The sequence below is a fragment of the Ranitomeya variabilis genome, chromosome 1 (genome assembly GCF_051348905.1).
Source record: "Ranitomeya variabilis isolate aRanVar5 chromosome 1, aRanVar5.hap1, whole genome shotgun sequence".
NCBI lineage: Eukaryota > Metazoa > Chordata > Amphibia > Anura > Dendrobatidae > Ranitomeya > Ranitomeya variabilis.
The window spans coordinates 364,963,702-364,983,410 of record NC_135232.1 but is presented as its reverse complement, the minus strand read 5'-3'; the positions used below and the strand labels follow the sequence as shown (position 1 = coordinate 364,983,410).

The window sequence follows — 19,709 nt, the reverse complement described above, 5'->3', positions numbered from 1 at the left end:
CCAATGTATATTTGTAACTTCAATGGTAACCCTACTACCAGAATCCTCACAGAATCACCTGAATGGGTGCGGTGAAGCATAACGTGACCAAGTGAGGCCTAGTCAGAGCCAGAAGGTTGGGATTGAAAACCAATATGAAGTGAGCAGAGGACAAAGGAGGAGCTGCGGCGGCAGAAAGGTTGGCCTACGACCAATATACACTGCTCAAAAAAATAAAGGCAACACTTAAACAACAGAATATAACTCCAAGTAAATCAAACTTCTGTGAATTCAAACTGTCCACTTAGGAAGCAACACTGATTGACAATCAATTTCACATGCTGTTGTGCAAATGGAATTATGAAATGAAATTATTGGCAATTATCAAGACACACTCAATAAAGGAGTGGTTCTGCAGGTGGGGACCACAGACCACATCTCAGTACCAATGCTTTTGAATGTTAGTTGTGCTTTCACGCTCTTGGTAGCATGAGACGGACACTACAACCCACACAAGTGGCTCAGGTAGTGCAGCTCATCCAGGATGGCACATCAATGCGAGCTGTGGCAAGGTTTGCTGTGTCTGTCAGCGTAGTGTCCAGAGGCTGGAGGTGCTACCAGGAGACAGGCCAGTACACCAGGAGACGTGGAGAGGGCCGTAGGAGGGCAACAACCCAGCAGCAGGACTGCTATATCCGCCTTTGTGCAAGGAGGAACAGGAGGAGCACTGCTAGAGCCCTGCAAAATGACCTCCAGCAGGCCACAAATGTGCATGTGTCTGCACAAACAGTTAGAAACCGACTCCATGAGGATGGTCAGAGTGCCCAACGTCCACAGATGGGGGTTGTGCTCACAGCCCAACACCGTGCAGGACGCTTGGCATTTGCCACAGAACACCAGGATTGGCAAATGCACCACTGGCGCCCTGTGCTCTTCACAGATGACGTGACAGAGTCTGGAGATGCCGTGGATAGCAATCTGCTGCCTGCAACATCCTTCAGCATGACCGGTTTGGCACTGGGTCAGTAATGGTGTGGGGTGCCATTTCTTTGGAGGGCTGCACAGCCCTCCATGTGCTCGCCAGAGGTAGCCTGACTGCCATTAGATACTGAGATGAGATCCTCAGACCCCTTGTGAGACCATATGCTGGTGCAGTTGGCCCTGGGTTCCTCCTAATGCAGGACAATGCCAGACCTCATGTGGCTGGAGTGTGTCAGCAGTTCCTGCAAGATGAAGGCATTGAAACCATGGACTGGCCCGACCGTTCCCCAGACCTGAATCCTATTGAGTACATCTGGGACATCATGTCTCACTCCATCCACAAACGTCACATTGCACCACAGACTGTCCAGGAGTTGGCTGATGCTTTAGTCCAGGTCTGGGAGGAGATCCCTCAGGAGACCATCCGCCGCCTCATCAGGAGCATGCCCAGGCATTGTATGTAGGGAGGTCATACAGGCACATGGAGGCTACACACAATACTGAACATCTTTTCCTTGTCATGAGGCATTTCCACTGAAGGTGGATCAGCCTGTAATTTGATTTTCCACTTTGATTTTGAGTAGCATTCCAAATCCAGACCTCCATGGGATATTAATCTTGATTTACATTGATAATTGTTATGTTTTATTGTTCTGAACACATTCCACTATGCAATGAATAAAAATTTGCAACTGGAATATTTCATTCAGAGATATCTAGGATGTGGTATTTTAGTGTTCCCTTTATTTTTTTTGAGCAGTGTATATTATCCTTTTATTCCTTTCCAGACCTTTCGATTATTATGCTCTAGGTCTGCAGAGAGCATCACGAACATCTTTCCAGGAGATTTGCTTTGCTGTTCTGTTTTTAAAATTGTTAATATCAGGACTGACAAAGGTTTTTCCATGTTTTCCAAACATTCAAAAACCAGCAGAGAACTATACTTCTCATTTCACAGGCCGGAAATCTGCTTCCACTTTTAAAAATTTATTTTTTTCCCCCATAAGCAAACCATTATTGTTATTGGATAGAAATCCATATGTCTGCATTATGCATAGTTAATATAAAGAGAATTCCTAACACACGATTTCCGACATAGAGTTTGGCGTGCTTAACATTGCTTGTATTTCACTTAATTCCATAGCTCGCCATGTTGAGCAGTGTATCGAAATATATACAGTATACTCTCACCTTCATTAGTAATCATCTTACCGTTAAACTGCTGTAACAGAAGCTGCATCTTTTGTTCATGTTCCTTTTGCTGCTGTGTTAACCGTCTGTCATTTTGCAATGTTAGATGTTCTATGGCCGACTCCAGCTCTCTTACCAAGTTCTCTTGCTCTGACACCTTCATAGCCAATTCCTGTTTGTGTATCTGCAATTTCCGTTCAGTCTCTCGAAGGTTAACCACCTAAAACATAGGAGTTAAATTGGTGCCAATAACCAGAATATACTGAGGTTGGCCAGCCTGCTTTGGTAGCTACTTAAAGGGGATGTCCGGTCTCAATTGAAAAGTCTTCAGTCACTCAGCGTGACTGCAGACTCCTGAATCTCCCCAGCGCACGCACTCTGTAGTTGGGACATAACTAATGTAGCCAAAACACAGAGACCGGATCTGCAGCTGAGAGATGGTGCTAGACCCAGGGACAGTAAGTACTATCTGTGTTTGTTGTTTTTGAAATATGCAATTGTTTGGCAACACTTTTGTGAGAGTAAAATACTCTGTCACGACTGTTGCCGGGTGTGCCGGGACCAGGGGCTCCTTCCTTGTCCCTAACATTAAGGGTGCCCTAGCTCGCCCGGTTCCTCGGATTATTCCTAATGGTGAAGATGTCGGGAACACATAGATACCTTGCCTTAGCTCCTGAATCCGCCCTCAGTCTGTACCCTTCCCCCACCCAGGGAAGAGGATAGGATAGTAGTAGTACCGTACCGTAATACACCAACCAGACTAACAAGGTAACACGAATTAACGGAAAATACCAAACATACAAATATACTCACACGTATAAGAGGATTGCACTGAGGAATGGAGGATGCGGTTAAACCACAGTGGGAGAAGATAGGGAATTATCACACACTCAAAACCTAGCAAGTCACAGATAAACCCAACAAACACCTTCTCCTATAATAACCAACAACCATCTCCGGCCATACAGCAAAGCTATGTCTGACAATGAGTGCTGGCCAAGGCCCAGATTATATAGGAGATGGGAGTGGCTAACTGTGCGCAGCTGAGAGCCTTAACGCTCCAGGAGCTCTCAATTGAGCACATACACCCCTGCACTGCCAAAATAAATTTACACCATTTAATAAGAAGGCTAAGTGCTTCTAATCAGTGCAGGGGTATGAGAAATCAAATGCTGCGGTCTTCTGGCTCCTCTCTGTCGCCGTGACATACTCCTTTAGGAATAAAGAAAACTACAAGGTTGAAGTCACTCTGTGTGACTGCAGATTTGTGAATCTTCCCATCATGTGCATTGTGAGCTGGGAGGATTCTCTGGTGCCGGTGGTCATGTAACTACAAGTATGCGATATGCATACTCCTTGCCCCATTCAGACTAGATACAAGCATATTGAGCGAGGCATGAGTAACCCTAACTGGAATGTGACAGTCAGTATGCATATCGCATACTTGTGGTTACTTCCGGCACCGGAGTTTCCTCACAGTGCGAGGATACACAAGTCTGCAGTCACATATAACACCTATTCCAGCACAGAACTACTTGAATATGCAAAACTGCATGAAAACCAGAAGAGAAAGAAGATTACTTGTACTTGAGTTCAGATATTTTCCACCAGGAGATTTTGCTGCAGGTTTTAATATTTGCATGGTGCAAAGTATTTTTTTTAAGTTTATTATTCGTCATAAAGTAAAGTCCACATGAACACAAAATAGCCTTTCTCCGGCTAAAAGGGTAGAAATAAACAAATTGTCTATGATGCAACAGCACATGAAGGCCTTTCCACCTCACAACACAGACACTGAATGAGGCAACTGGGCTGCCTCATCTAGGCTATTTCAAGGCCTGGAACTTGAGGTATGGGAACGGCCAAACCCTCCCAGCTCTACTGGCTGTCCCTAAAGCCCGGACCCATTAAAAAACCTCTCAGCACTATATAAACATATATATATATATATATATATATATGTATATATATATATATATATATATATATATATATATATATATATATATATATATATATATATATATATCGTAGGCAGGTAGTAAGCTGGCACTGATGGGGTGCTGAGAGGTTTTGATTTAGTGGAGCAGTGCGAGTTCAGATGTCAGGAATGATAGGTAAGGGATGGGTGGGACCAGTTATTCCCATCCTTCAATCCAGGAAATTTAGCTATTCAGCTTGAGTTAAAAGGGGCAGTAGAGCTGCTCGTAACTGTCTGGCTGTGGAGGTATGAGCACTCTGAACCTTAGGTTTGATTAAAGGACCTGTAGGATACTGGTCGGCCTTGCAAGTGGTTGATAGGTCCTGCAAAGCCTGGATGTCAGGCGTATCGACATTTCTGTTGGTTTCATTTAATTACTCTGAAAAAGTTCCCACCTTCTTAAAGTATTTGATGAGGATAGATCTGGTCTCAGCAGCAGAAAGCGCACTGAACTTCTCGATGACGTTGGCTTCACTTTCTGTGAGAATCTGAGATGAGTCCTTTAAGGCTTGTTGTCGACTTTGAATGCATTCATTCTTGTACTCAATGGCGGCCTCCAAAGCTTCTATTCCCTCTTCCAGCTGGAACAAGATGTGCTCCTCCTGCCAAGCAATATAGGACAATCTCAGTATGCTTCATAAGAACCCATTACATAAATATATACTGCTAACTAGATCCCAAGAACAGGTGAAAATGAATAAGAACATGCTTCTAATAATTATAGCAATTTGTTACATAAGTTTTTAATGTATAACCGAAACAATTACTCCATATTGATGTTAAATAGTGATGAGAGAACGTACTCGCATATTATCTTAGTATCTCGGGCGTGCTCGGATAATATGTTCGAGTCCTTGCGGCTGCATGATTTGCGGCTGTTAGACATCCTCAACACATGCAGGGAATTGCCTAACAGCCGCAGGGACTCAAACATGGTATCCGAGCACGCCCGAGATACTCAGATAACACCTGAGAATGCTTGGATAACAGGTTATCCGAACACATTAGCTCATAACTAAATGTTAAATTAACTTGTGGAAGAACTCTGCTGGCCATACACGTCCTACTTTTGCTATAAATATAAAATAAACAGCCAAGTTGTGGTTAGAATTTGCGTCATACACAGCCCCAGTATCTCCAGCAATCCCAAACTTCAAAGTGTAGGGAATGTTATAAAATAAAGAAATGACAATTGCTTACCCTATGAACCCACTGCCATGGCTCTGGGGGCACCGGAAGTAGCAAGCTATGTTGGCCTCAGTGATCATGCTGTCATATACAGTGTGTGACTGATGAGACCAATGATTGGCTGCAGCAGTCACATGAATGGATGTAATTCCATCACTGTAGGATTAGCAGGGATTCAAGAGTTGAAGAATTGTTGTGATTCTATTTAACATTTCTTACCTTAAGGCTAATTTTGTAATATCGCAGAAACTCTTGTATAGTCACTCCACAAAATAAGGCCCAGTACAAGCTTACCTCTGCTGACAGCACAGTGCCATTTTTCAGTTTTTCATCTAGGCTGTCTCTTCTCTGTAGGAGATGGCCCCTCTCTTTCTGCAGAACTGTGACCTCCTCAGACACCTTCTCCTGCTCCTCACTGTCACCACTGTGCAGTTTCTTACTTTTGTCTGTAAGCTCATTCTCTAATGCATTTAGACGAGTGGATAATTTCAATATGTCACTGTTTAGAGCCTGCAAAAACAAGTGGATGTTAATTTTTCAGTGCATATAATTCACAGATATGTGTATATTCATTGAGTATTAATGCAATAAGACTACAAAAGTGTGAATCGATTTGTAGAAACTGCTCTATCAGCCACTTCAGTAGTCTGTGACTCCCGAACTGAAGCCCTGAAAAGCACTCCCTACCTGCCAGCATCCACATCTTTTCTTTTTATTAGTCGGACTGGCGCAAGATCACATGTGCATTATGCCAAAATGTTGACATTGGGCTAGTCTGGCTAATTAAGACCCGCGACTGCTGGGAGGGACCAGGTGGTTCTCAGGGCTCCCATCCAGTGGAAACAAATTATTGACATGGCCGATGGACCAAGTCCGGTGAACCATACATTTCTATACCGGAAAGTACACATGATGTGCAATATATCTTATACAATGGCAGGGCACCACTACAAGCCGCCAAGTGAAAGCATGGCAAGACAGAACAAGACTGATGAATGCAATTATCTACCACACCTGACTAGATCGCAATTTTTTCATCTCCAGATGGCTCTTTTCTTTCAGCATGGCTTCCATTTTCGTAATGCTCTCTTCCCTTTTCTTTAAATCCTCTTCTAGCTCACTCAATGCTTGACGCTCCTTCAAGACCTTCTCCACCTCCTCATCAAGCCATTTCTTCTGCTCTTCCAACTTCTGAATAAAATATGACAAAATCTAGAAGTTCTGAGTGTGAATGATTATATAGTTTCAAAAAATGTACATACAAATACAAACAATACTGAAAATAGCATTGCCCCACGCTTTCTCACACCTTGTCGTAAATGCATGGCACAGGCACTAGTGCTTACATGGATTATCCAGGACGATATTCATTTTTACTGTGGGTCTAAGAGCAAACAGAAAGGTAGTTGCCAAGAACCAACCTGTTCTGTCCAGCGCAGATCTCTACCGGTAAAGAGCAGTCACTGACCTCTCCTGCTGGCAATTCTGTGGTTTCTGCTAACAAGTCGACAGAGCAGCTGCTTCTCTTCGGCTCTGTTGACGGGTCGCAATGGCTGATATCATGCTGATTGACAGTTGATGCCAAGTGAATAACTGCAAGAAGCCGGCTGTCAATCAGCATGACGTCCATAATCACACCCTGTCGACAGAGCAGCCCAAAATAAAAAGAATTGCTCTGTTGATGTGTAGCAGCTTAATCACTGGCAGGAGCAGTCAATGACTGTTCTATGCCAGTGGCGGAGAGAAAAAGCAACTACTTGCCTGTTAGTTTTTTGGCTCATAGTAGAAAATTATTTTGTTCTAGATAACCCTTTTAAAGGCACTGTGCTGTATACTTAAGGCAGAAGAAATGAGAGGGAGCATTACCTATGCTGCTATGTAGAAAATGGCATGGTTGCTTGGTTTTATTTTTGCTCTGGTTTTGTATTTTTTCCTACAATTTTGCAATTCTCAAAGTAAAAAAAAGTACATAACCAATGCATGAGAACCCTAAGTAGTCAATCAATATAGCTTGTCCGGCAGTGCAGCCAGAGGGCACAGTTCTATTTAAGGAGCCATGCTTCCTGCACTGCTGTACAGGCTCTGTGTCCGTGTACATGAGCCCAAAGTGGAATAGGTTCGCGACATATTACTTGTTACGCGCATGATGAACTTTCAAGTAAGCTACCAACCAGGTCCTGAGTCTTCTCCCATTCTTTCTCTATGACAAGCAGCAGTCCTCTGAATAGAAAGCATTATCTGGAAAGGAAAGGAGGCACTTACTAGCTGAAGCTGGTCTGGAATACTTGAAGTACTCTTTCGCCGTCTAATGGCTGCAATCTCTTCGTTTTTCAGTTTCAGCATCTTCTGTTGTTGCTCGTTCTTCAGCTGAAGCTCCTGAATGCAGAAAAAGACATGAAATAAACTTCCTGTATATACAAGCTAGATGATATTGTTTTACTTCAAAATATAAATGTACCCTTGTTTGGGAACTCATTGTGACGTATAAAAGTAAAGTAACAAAATGCATCCACTCTTTAGAGAATGGTTTTCCATGATATAAAAATGTTCACATTGTTGGAAAAAAATAAAAGATATAATCTGAATGGAGACTTTCATCAGGATAGCTTCCATTTACCAATCCATATTGGGTTTGAAGGGGTATTCCTATCTCATACATCTATGGTATATCCACAAAGTAGCTCATTCATGTATAGCAGATGCACATCCCACATCCATCTTGCTAATGGGACCCTGTTGTACGCCGCTTTCAGTGTGGTCAGAATTCCAGTACAAATAAATTAGGGATTCTGACCACCGCTCCACGGTTATCAGCATACGATTGGATCCCATTCTTGAGATAGATGCAATTCTCACCTGTATCTGCTACACTTTTATTGTATATTTATGGCATATCCCGAGGATATTTACGTTGGGAATAACTCTTTACGTTACCTGACCTAAACAAAATAATGAATAGGACTGTGACAATTTTCCTTTCTTTTCTCAAGCTTAGAATGGTATAAAATAATAAAATATTGTGTTACTGATCCCCCACTGATCTGATACCACGGCTTCCAAGGTCCCAGGCAGGCCTTTGTGTCCTGGCCCCCGGTAATGAGGTTTTGACACAGACTTGAAACCACTGCAGCCAACCAGTAGTTGTAGAATTGACCTCAGTGGTGTTCATCGTAACAGTCGCATGTAAGTGTGAGATCCACCTTGCTATAGGCCAGAATATAGAGACTGGCGGGGAACCTGGGACAAGGTGTGTGGGGGGGGGGGGGACTGGCAAGATAATCATTACTCTTAAACTTTTACATGGGACTGGACAACCCATGTAAATTCAGATTTCAGAGGACAGGACATAACTTTTTCCAACTGGACACATTATATATATATATATATATAGCTCTGGCAAAAATTAAGAGACCACTGCAAAATGTTCAGTTTGTCTGATTTTTCTCTTTATAGATATATTTTTTAGTAAAATGTAAATTGTTCTCTTATTCTATAAACCTCTGACATGTCTCCAAATTTCCAAGCAATACATTTTGCATTTATTTTTCTGAAAAGGAGAAATGGGCAAAATTAAAAAACAAAACAAAACAGGGCTTTCAGACCACAAATAATGCAAAGAAAACAAGTTCATAATCATTTAGAAACAACAATACTAATGTTTTAACTCAGGAAGAGTTCAGAAACCAATATTTTGTGGAATAACCATGATTTTTAATCACAGCTTTCATGTGTCTTGGCATGCTTTCCACCAGTCTTTCACACTGTTTCTGGAGCAAAAATTCAAGCAGTTCTTCTTTGTCTGTGACTATCCAACTATCCATCATCCTCTTGATTACATTCCAGTGGTTTTCAATGGGGTTCAGGTCCAAAGATTGGGCTGCCCATGACAGCGTTTTGATGTGGTGGTCTCTTAATTTTGCCAGAGCTGTGTATGTATATATATATATATATATACACATACTGTAAGGCAGCGGTAGCACCGTACGCAGTGAAACGGCAGTGACCCAAGCAAGTTCAAAACAAAACTATGTTAAAAAAAAACCTCACACAGTGCACAGCACGCTGTATCCTCCGGATTGCAGACGGGAAAACAAAAGACAGTCGGACAAAAAGGGTGTCAGCCCCTTTGGCTCCACGTGCCCCTGTGTTGCCTCACACAAGGAATGCTCTGCAGACAACTGCTCTGTCTGCTTCCAAGACCAACACTGACTCACCCCTCTCTATACTACAGGGCTTTTAATCAGTCATTGCTTCACCATTTGTAATCACAGCTACACCTGTGACTGCAATACCCCCTCATCGCCTCACTACGCCTCCGTGCGCATTCTGGAGAGCACAAACAGTGCCCCCTAGCTGTAACAGAGGTCACTGCCTCACAATACATACATACGTGTATACTGTATATACAGGTGCATCTCACAAAATTAGAATATCATCAAAAAGTTAAATTTCAGTTCCTTAATACAAAAAGAGAAACTCATATTATATAGAGTCATTACAAACAGAGTGATCTATTTCAAGTGTTTATTTCTGTTAATGTTGATGATTATGGCTTACAGCCAATGAAAACCCAAGTCATTATTTCAGTAAATTAGAATACTTTATAACACCAGCTTGAAAAAATTATTTAATGATGATAGTTCATCTACAGGGGTATTGTCAAGAGGAAGATGAAAGACACCAGACCCCACAATGCAGATGAGCTGAAGGCTCCTATCAAAGCAACCTGGGCTTCCATAACACCTCAGCAGTGCCACAGGCTGATCGCGTTCATGCCACGCCACATTGATGCAGTAATTGATGCCAAAGGAGCCCGGACCAAGTATTGAGTGCATTTACAGAATATACATTTCATTAGGCCAACATTTCAGATTTTTCAGGCTGGTGTTCTAAAGTATTCTAATTTACTGAGATAATGACATTTGAGTATTCATTGGCTGTAAGCCATAATCATCAACATTAACATAAATAAACACTTGAAATAGATCACTCTGTTTGTAATGACTATATAATATGAGCTTCACTTTTTGTATTGAATAACTGAAATAAAATAACTTTTTGATGATATTCTAATTTTGTGAGATGTACATTATATATATATAATCATATTTTAGACCCTTGAAATTCATGAGGCTCAGCCTTTTTTGTGTACCTTGATTTGTTGCTGGTCCTTTTGCACAGCTGACTCCAGCTTCCGCTTTATATCACTTTCCTCTTTTAGCTTTTTCTGAAGCTGTGCCTGTTGTTGTCGCATGTTTTGTATATTTTGTTCAAGATCGGATGCGCACTTCTCATTCTGAGCAGATAAGTTTGCAAGCTTCTTTGTATCCTGTTGCTTTTTCTGTAACACCTGGTTACCAATGAATATAAAACATGGGGGATATTTACTAAGCAAAACAGGACAGAATTCCCCAAAATTCTAAATCATGGCATATGCTAAAAGTGTTTAGTATTTAATTAGAGACAGTTTCGGTATTGTAGACATGCATGTTTTACTTCGTATTTTTCAGAAAGCATACTTTAAAATGCCCGCCAGGGACAAGTTGACTAAGTCACAGAGGTATGTCCCTGGTGGCTTTTCTCCACCCAAGCTCACCATACTTCAGTCACTGGTGAAGCTGCTGGGGACGTAATTCGGTCACTGGCGAAGCTGCTGGGGACTAGAGATGAGCGAACAGGTTTGGAAAATATTCGCCAATCTCAAATTCGGCAAGAGCGTAGCACATTCGGATTCATTTTCACGAGCATTTTTACTCAAAAGTTGGCAAAAGTTGGTCGTAGTTCGGTAAATCATCGCGTTTCTACTAATGCTTTTGTTATTACTTTGGCTAGGATAGCGGTGCTGTATGATGAGCGGGGACACACGTTTGATGAGGGGAGGGGGTGTGAAGAGGTTAGAGGAACATCTGAAGAGTTTACAGGACCAGTGCGCATTTTTTTCCCCCTTAACTTTATGTGTGTTGATTCCAGCAACCAATCAAGGTGCAGAAACCATCCACAAGTCATGACACAGTGAACTTCTCAGTGAAATAGATAGGATCCCATCCTGTGTGAAATCGATCTTCCAGCATCGAAGTAGATTGTGAAAAAACTGTATGGCAGTTTCTGGAAGCCCCATTTGCTACTCCTAATCGTTTGTGCTAAAACTTTGTTTCAGTGGCAAATCAAAAGGCCAGATTTCAACTTTAAAAATCATTAGGCATTACAGTATTGTTCAGGCACACTAAGAAAATAAATAGTGATTGTTCCTTTAGTAACAGGTGACTGACAGATGTGGACCTAAGGTTGTGAAGCAGCAGTGTACAAGAGGGGAAGGCTGCTTACAACATGAGTGGGAGAAAGCGAGGTCGTGGTGGACTTGTATGTGGGTTAGGTGTTAATGTGTATGAAAGCTCAACTGAACAAACACCGTTTCGTCCTATTCAAAGACCACTGACAACATCTGTTACTGGCCGGGCTACTCGACTCCCTTTCTTTTGAAGCCGCACAGCGGTGTGCCTTGTAGATAAGGCTCAGAAAAACCATGTGCTCCAGTGGATGGCAAGCGCTGCATCAAATGGCCTCTCCTCTACCTCCACCTTAACATCACACACAGAGGTACGCAGCAGAATAGCTCAGCAGAGGAGATGGAGGAGGAGTAAGATGAGGAGGTTACGTTGCGGCTTCCCACAGACTCAAAGTGATGCAACCACGACAAGTACTTCATCCTCAGCCCCAACTCTGGCTGTGGCTAGCACCGGTCGCGAGTATGCAGTTCACAGGGGTGGCAAGGGTTGATAAGCCTGGGCGTTTTTTTGAGACCGCAAAGGATGACCCATCACACGTTATCGGTCAAATCTTTAAAAAAAAACTCAGTAGAGGCAAAAATTGCAATAATTTAATAAGTACATGCATGAACCGGCACATGGCGATCAACATGCCTTAGTGTGGGGATCTCACTGTGCGAAAATGCAGACTGTCCCATCAACCCCATTTGCTGCTTCTTCCTCCTCCGTCACCATTCCAAGTCTTCACACAGGTATCTGGCTGCAGGAACTACAATTGTTTACCCACCACAGTCGGGGTGAGTGAGAGCCGGTTAGCTGTTACAGAAGTAGACAGTCACATCTTTCTCAATCCACCATAACATCTCCGCCTGCACCTCACTCACAGACCATCAGTTTGTCCTATTCTGCGTACTCCGCCCTCTCTCAGCACAGCAGCCAGCTCTCGGTCTCGCAGTTGTGGTCACATAAAAGAATGTTTCATCCTACACATGGCAAAGCTAAGAGCTTGAACTCCACCATCTCCAATCTGTTGGCCATGGAAATGCTGCCTTTTCGCCTGGTGAATACAGACGGTTTCCGAAAGCTGATGGCCGTCACCGTCCCCCAGTACCAGTGGCCCAGTCGCCATTACGTCTCTAAGAAAAGAATGCCTGCGCTACACCAGCATGTTGCCGACAACATTACCCGTTACCTGAAAAAAAGCAATGTCTGACGGTGCATTTCACCACTGACACCTGAATGACCAACCATGGGCAGGGGCATTACATCTCGGTGACTGGGCACTGGGTGACTCTGGTGACTGTGGAGGCAGGCAGTCTTTTTGCTGCTCCACAAGTCTTGGAATCCCCAAGGCTTGTGGGACAAACATCTGTATCTAACAGTTCCTCCACTGTTTCTGCCTCCTTCACCTCTTCTAGGGCCTTCACCTGTGCCCTCAACGTCTCCCTTAATCAGACACGCGTTCCAACAGTGCAGACAGAATCTCCCCCACCTCTGTACTGTGCAGCCGGGGCTCACCGCAATCAGGCAGTGTTTAAATTAATATGCATTGGAGATCGCAGTCACACAGCTCAAGAGTTCTGGACAGGTATCCAGGCCGAGTTAGAGCAATGGCTGTCTCCACTAAACCTGGAACCAGTGAAGGTCGTTTTCACTAACGGTGCAAACCTGGTGGCAGCCCTATGCCGTAGCAACCTCACACACGTGTCTTGCGTGGCTCACATCATCAACCTGGTGGTACAGCAAGTTCTCCGCCACTATCCTGGCCTGGATGTGCTGCTGCAGAAAGCACGGTCACTGTATGCTCACTTCCGACGATCGCACCCCGCAGGTCATCGACTTAAAGGGACTCTGTCACCTGAATTTGGAGGGAACAATTTTCAGCCATAGGGGTGGGGTTTTCGGGTGTTTGATTCACCCTTTCCTTACCCGCTGGCTGCATGCTGGCTGCAATATTGGATTGAAGTTCATTCTCTGTCCTCCATAGTACACGCCTGCGTAAGGCAAGATTGCCTTGTGCAGGCGTGTACTATGGAGGACAGAGAATGAACTTCAATCCAATATTGCACCTGTCTTATCCATGTTTTTTTTTGCTTTTTTTTCCTGTGATGTTTTGTGCATAAATATGTGAGTCTCCAGAATTTTTTTTAGACTATGCCTGATGAAGAGACCTGTGTAGTCTCGAAAGCTTGCAATTTGTTACCATCTTTTCAGTTAGCCATTAAAAGGTATCAACCACTGAGGACTAGTGTTGAGCGATACCGTCCGATAATTGAAAGTATCGGTATCGGAAAGTATCGGCCGATACCGGCAAAGTATCGGATCTAATCCGATACCGATACCCGATACCAATACAAGTCAATGGGACTCAAGTATCGGACGGTATTCCTGATGGTTCCCAGGGTCTGAAGGAGAGGAAACTCTCCTTCAGGCCCTGGGATCCATATTAATGTGTAAAATAAAGAATTAAAATAAAAAATATTGCTATACTCACCTCTACGACGCAGCCTGGACCTCACCGAGGGAACCGGCAGCGTTGTTTGCTTAAAATGCGCGCGTTTCCTGCCTCCCGCGACGTCACGGCTTCTGATTGGTCGCGTGCTGCCCATGTGGCCGCGACGCGACCAATCACAGCAAGCCGTGACGTAATTTTGAGGTCCTGGAAGCCTAATTCTAGGCATTCAGGATTTTAAAATTACGTTCCGGCTTGTGATTGGTCGCGTCGCGGTCACATGGGCGACGCGACCAATCACAAGCCGTGACGTCACGGGAGGCAGGACACGCGCGCATTTTAAAATGACGTCACGGCTTGTGATTGGTTGCGTGCCGCCCATGTGGCCGCGACGCGACCAGTCACAGCAAGCCGTGACGTAATTTCAGGTCCTGAATGCAGAAATAGGCATTCAGGACCTGAAATTACGTCACGGCTTGCTGTGATTGGTCGCGTCGCGGCCACATGGGCGGCACGCAACCAATCACAAGCCGTGACGTAATTTTAAAATGCGTGCGTGTCCTGCCTCCCGTGACGTCACGGCTTGTGATTGGTCGCGTCGCCCATGTGACCGCGACGCGACCAATCACAAGCCGGAACGTAATTTTAAAATCCTGAATGCCTAGAATTAAGCTTCCAGGACCTCAAAATTACGTCACGGCTTGCTGCGATTGGTCGCGTCGCGGCCACATGGGCGGCACGCGACCAATCAGAAGCCGTGACGTCGCGGGAGGCAGGAAACGCGCGCATTTTAAGCAAACAACGCTGCCGGTTCCCTCGGTGAGGTCCAGGCTGCGTCGGAGAGGTGAGTATAGCAATATTTTTTATTTTAATTCTTTATTTTACACATTAATGTTGTATTTTACACATTAATGTTATTTCGATACCGATACCCGATACCACAAAAGTATCGGATCTCGGTATCGGAATTCCGATACCCGCAAGTATCGGCCGATACCTGATACTTGCGGTATCGGAATGCTCAACACTACTGAGGACTCTCAATTCTAAATATTTTTGTATGAAACTGATGTTTGTGCCATCTGAGTAGGCTGGAATGAAAAAAAATAAAATAAAATTGGAAGTGTCATATGAGGTATCACGTCTCCCAGCTAAGAGGGCTTACACCCCTCCCTTAACCACCAGGTCCTCATTGAAACTTCAATTCCAATCTATAAATCCTGGACCCTGTCTCATGCATGGCCCATGCCTGACTGCTGTGTAATTATACAATTTCTACTGTGGGTCAATTGATGCCATTTTTCATGGGGTCTGCCCCTAATTTGAGCAGCTTTTTTCCCCCATAGGTGTTGTCTATGTGTTTGATTTTGCCTCCCATTGAATTCAACGAGGTTCAGATACGTTCGACGAACTGTTCGGCGAACATCGGTCCGTTCGGCGAAACCGAACCGAACCTTGAAAAGTTTGCTCCTCTCTACTGGGGACGTACTTTGGTCACTGGTTAAGCTGCTAGGGACATACTTCGGTGACTGCTGAAGACTTTTTAAAAATGTTATTCATAACTAAATAACAGCTTTCAACAGAAAGATGCGCAGGAGATTATTTCTATCATAGAAGTGTCTTATAGAAATGTGAAGACATATTCTAATTACATCGTACCTGCATTTTTAATTTTGCAGTCTCCATTTTCTTACGGAAATCTTTCTGGAGTTTGGTTTTCTGTGCCTGATCCCTCAGCTCTTTGCTTTCCAGTTCTTGTAACAGTTTCTGAGCTTCGGACAATTCAGCTTTTGCCTGTTCTGCCTCCTGTTCCAGCTGTGTGATCTTTAGAGAATACTGCTTGTTCACAGACTGAGCGTCATTGCCTAGAAGTCAAAGTAATTGACTTAGTTATTTAGCTATTTGTTGTCAGAGCTTATAACATTAAAAACAGTGGCGTTATCCAAAAATTTAATTAATCATATGTAGAAAAGAGAGTGGTAGCAAACGCATTTACCAAAAAGGCATCTATCTTCTTAATATATACTTACCTTGTAATGTCTTCACATCCTGTTCCATCCAGATGTGTCCGGATCCCAGAATTCCAAGCAGCGGAAGTTCACCGACCTCTATATTGGGACACCCAAGTGATGGGTGTCTCAATATGGAAACTGCTGGTGGAACAAGCCTCTTTCGCGGTACACCAGCGGAACACCGTCGTGTCGCACTACACACACACACACTGTATACGCCATACGCACCACACACACCCACTGTATACGCCGTATTCAGCCTCTTGCACGGTACCACCAGCGGAAAACCATCGCGAACACGCCGCCAATGGGATCAGCCGAATGATTCACTGACCGCCGCCATCTTTGTACAACACGCAATTTTAATGTGACCGCCGCTATCTGCACAAAGATGGCGGTGGTCTGTTTTACAGCACCTGCGTGAATTCCATGCAGGCGCAGTGAATCATTCGGCTTATCCTGGTGGCAGATGCGCGACGTGTCTACAGGCAGAGGAAGCAGGTCACATTAAAGGGGTTTTCCCCACAAACGAAAGTTCATTTCAAAAATTGTCTGTGTCTGACTGTGTACGGAGCATACCATATCTCCTGGGCAAGGGAGGAAGCAAAAGACAATACTGACATTACAGCAGGGGATCACAGAGGATTTCTTTTGTGAGGTAAAATATTTCACTGACTGTTTTTAAACAATATTTTACCTCACAAAATGTATCCTCTGCGATCAAAGCGCACAGGGGTGAGGGACAGAGCACAGAAGGAGACAGCTCAAATGGGACAGCACATGAGGGGAGAACACAGCACAGGAAGGTGAGAGACAGCAGACAAGGGGGATAGCACATGGGGTAGACAAGTCAAAGAAGAGAGCACAGACAGGAGAAGTCAGCACATGGGGAAACAGAGAGTGGATAGGTGGGTGAGCACATAGAGGGGAGAGATTCTCAACGCTGAAAAGCCTGCCCCAATCGTGACATTACCGCCCTCCTGATGCGATAGCATCGGGCCTCCATCTAGTATTATAAATCTTTATCTGTAATGATCACATGGAGAAACAGTATTCATATACAGACAGGAAGAGCTTAAGGGACATATCACATCATATCAAAATTACAGCTCCCAACCCAATTAGGCTGTAGTGTACCAACTCCAAAAATAAAGGTACAGTTGTGGTCAAAAGTTTACATACCCCTGCAGAATTTTTGCTTTCTTGGCCTTTTTTTCAGAGAATATGAATGATAACACCAAAACTTTTTCTCCACTCATGGTTAGTGGTTGAGTGAAGCCATTTATTGTCAAACTACTGTGTTTTCTCTTTTTCAATCACAATGATAACCCAAAACATTCAAATTACCCTGATCAAAAGTTTACATACCCCATTTCTTAATGCAGTGTATGGCCTTCTCTAACATCAATGACAGCTTGAAGTCTTTTGTGGTAGTTGTGGATGAGGTTCTTTATTTTCTCAGATGGTAAAGCTGCCCACTCTTCTTGGCAAAAAGCCTCCAGTTACATTAAATTCCTTGACTGTCTAACATGAACTGTGTGCTTGAGATCTCCACAGAGTGGCTCAATGATATTGAGGTCAGGAGACTGAGATGGCCACTACAGAACCTTCACTTTTTTTCTGCTGAAGTCAATGGCAGGTCGACTTGGCTCTCTGTTTTGGATCATTGTCATGTTGGAACGACCAAGTACGTCCCATGCGCAGCTTCCGGGCTGGTAAGTGGAAATTTGCCTCCAGTATTTGCTGATAATGTGCTGCATTCATCTTTCCTTCAACCTTGACCAAGTTTCCAGTGCCTTTGTAGCTCATACATCCCCAAAACATCAGCGATCCACCTCCGTGCTTTACAGTAGGAATGGTGTTCCTTTCCACATAGACCTTGTTGACCTCTCTCCAAATGTAACGTTTATGGTTGTGGCCAGAAAGTAGAATTTTGGTCTCATCACTCCAAATTACCTTGTTCCAGAAGTTTTGAGGCTTGTCTCTGTGCTGTTTTGAGTATTGTATTAGATATATTTTGTGGCATTTGAACAGTAATGGCTTTCTTCTGGCGACTTGACCATGGAGCCCATTTTTCTTCAAGCGTCTCTTTATTGTGCATCTTGAAACAGCCACACCACTAGTTTTCAGAGAGTCCTGTATTTCAGCTGATGTTATTTCTGGGTTTTTCTTTGCATCCCAAACAATTTTCCTGGCAGTTGTGGATGACATTTTTGTTGGTCTGCCTGACCGTGATCACAGTTTGAATGCTGCTGACTGGCATTATCAATTGCTTGCATATCTTTTTGTATTCCTTTCCTGTTTTATATAGTTCAACTACTTTTTCCCGTAGATCCGCTGACAATTCTTTTGCTTTCCCCATGACTCACAATCCAGAAACCTCAGTGGCTGGATGAAAGATGCAAGAGTCTGTCTTGATCCCAAAAACTCACTCAGCTTTTATGCACACACACCTATTACAAGCAAACAGGTCACAGGTGAGGATGTTACCTTTAGTAGCCATTCAAACCCATTTGTGTCAACTTCTGTGCATGTTATCAGGCCAAAATCACCTAGGTATGTGAACTTTTGATAAGGGCCATTTGGATGTTTTGGGTTGTCATTATGCTTTAAAAAGAGAAAACACAGTAGTTTGATAATATATGGCTTCACACAACCACTAACTATGAGAGGAGAAAAAGTTTTGGTGTTATTATTCATATTCTCTGAAAAAGGGCCAAGAAAGCAAAAATTCTGCTGGGGTATGTAAACTTTTGAGCACAACTGTAATGCATTTAGATACAATGCTTACCTATATTGAGCATTATATCCTGCACAATATGTAATAAAGCATGGTGCATACCACATATAATCACAGGATTATCTCTAGAGTAGAACCAATGTTACTTTTTGGCACTATTAAACAAATGTTTCTTTGATCAATTAATTGACCTTATATATAATACTCACCATATTGATATACCTTGGGTATATGATTGACCATAGTGATTCACATTTAATAGAGGCTTAACAATTATTGTCCATTGTGACTTTTTATATTTAATCTTTGCATAGTAACAAGTTGAATTTTGATTGTCCTTTTTAACTGATTAACTTTGTGATTTATCTTGTGATGTATCTTGTATATTAAAATTGAATCTTTTAATAAACTTGTTTGTATAGCACTCAGTTTTTCGCTTTTTGGTATACATGTTAGAGCAGTTTACAATTAATGGTATATATTTTAACAGAATTATGATTACATGGGGAACCGTATGTTTGTGATACAAAAATATGCTCCTAGCCGATTCTACAATTACCATTTCTGTGGATTTATTATTATTATTATTATTATTATGTTCAGGATCGTTGTACTGCAGGAAGGTGAACCTACACCCCAATATCAAGTCCATGACTATCCTGCATTTAGCTCCATCTATGTTTGCATCAACTCAGCTTTCCTGTTCCTGCTGAAAAAAAAGCATCTACACAGTATGATTCTGCCACCACCATGTTTGATGATGTGGATAGTATTTTCAAGGTGATGCGCAGTGTTAGTTTTCCACCACACAGTGTTTTGCATTTAGCACAAAAGTTCTACTTCGGTCTCATCTGACCAAAGCATCTTCTTCCACATGCTGTGTCCTCTAATAACATGGGTGGGACACGGTGTGGTCATG

At 43.1% G+C, this 19,709-nt stretch overlaps 1 protein-coding gene across 1 annotated transcript in view; it reads right to left on the bottom strand.

The window, feature by feature from the left end:
* KIF27 (kinesin family member 27) overlaps nucleotides 1-19,709 on the bottom strand; it is a 64,557-nt gene that overhangs the window by 5,990 nt on the left and 38,858 nt on the right. The window contains exons 10-16 of the mRNA XM_077248981.1: nucleotides 15,698-15,903; nucleotides 10,473-10,670; nucleotides 7,583-7,696; nucleotides 6,335-6,511; nucleotides 5,615-5,830; nucleotides 4,528-4,734; nucleotides 2,173-2,371 (exon numbers count right to left, since the gene is read on the bottom strand). Of these exons, the coding sequence (XP_077105096.1) occupies nucleotides 2,173-2,371; nucleotides 4,528-4,734; nucleotides 5,615-5,830; nucleotides 6,335-6,511; nucleotides 7,583-7,696; nucleotides 10,473-10,670; nucleotides 15,698-15,903 (1,317 nt within the window). The remainder of the gene's footprint in view (nucleotides 1-2,172; nucleotides 2,372-4,527; nucleotides 4,735-5,614; nucleotides 5,831-6,334; nucleotides 6,512-7,582; nucleotides 7,697-10,472; nucleotides 10,671-15,697; nucleotides 15,904-19,709) is intronic.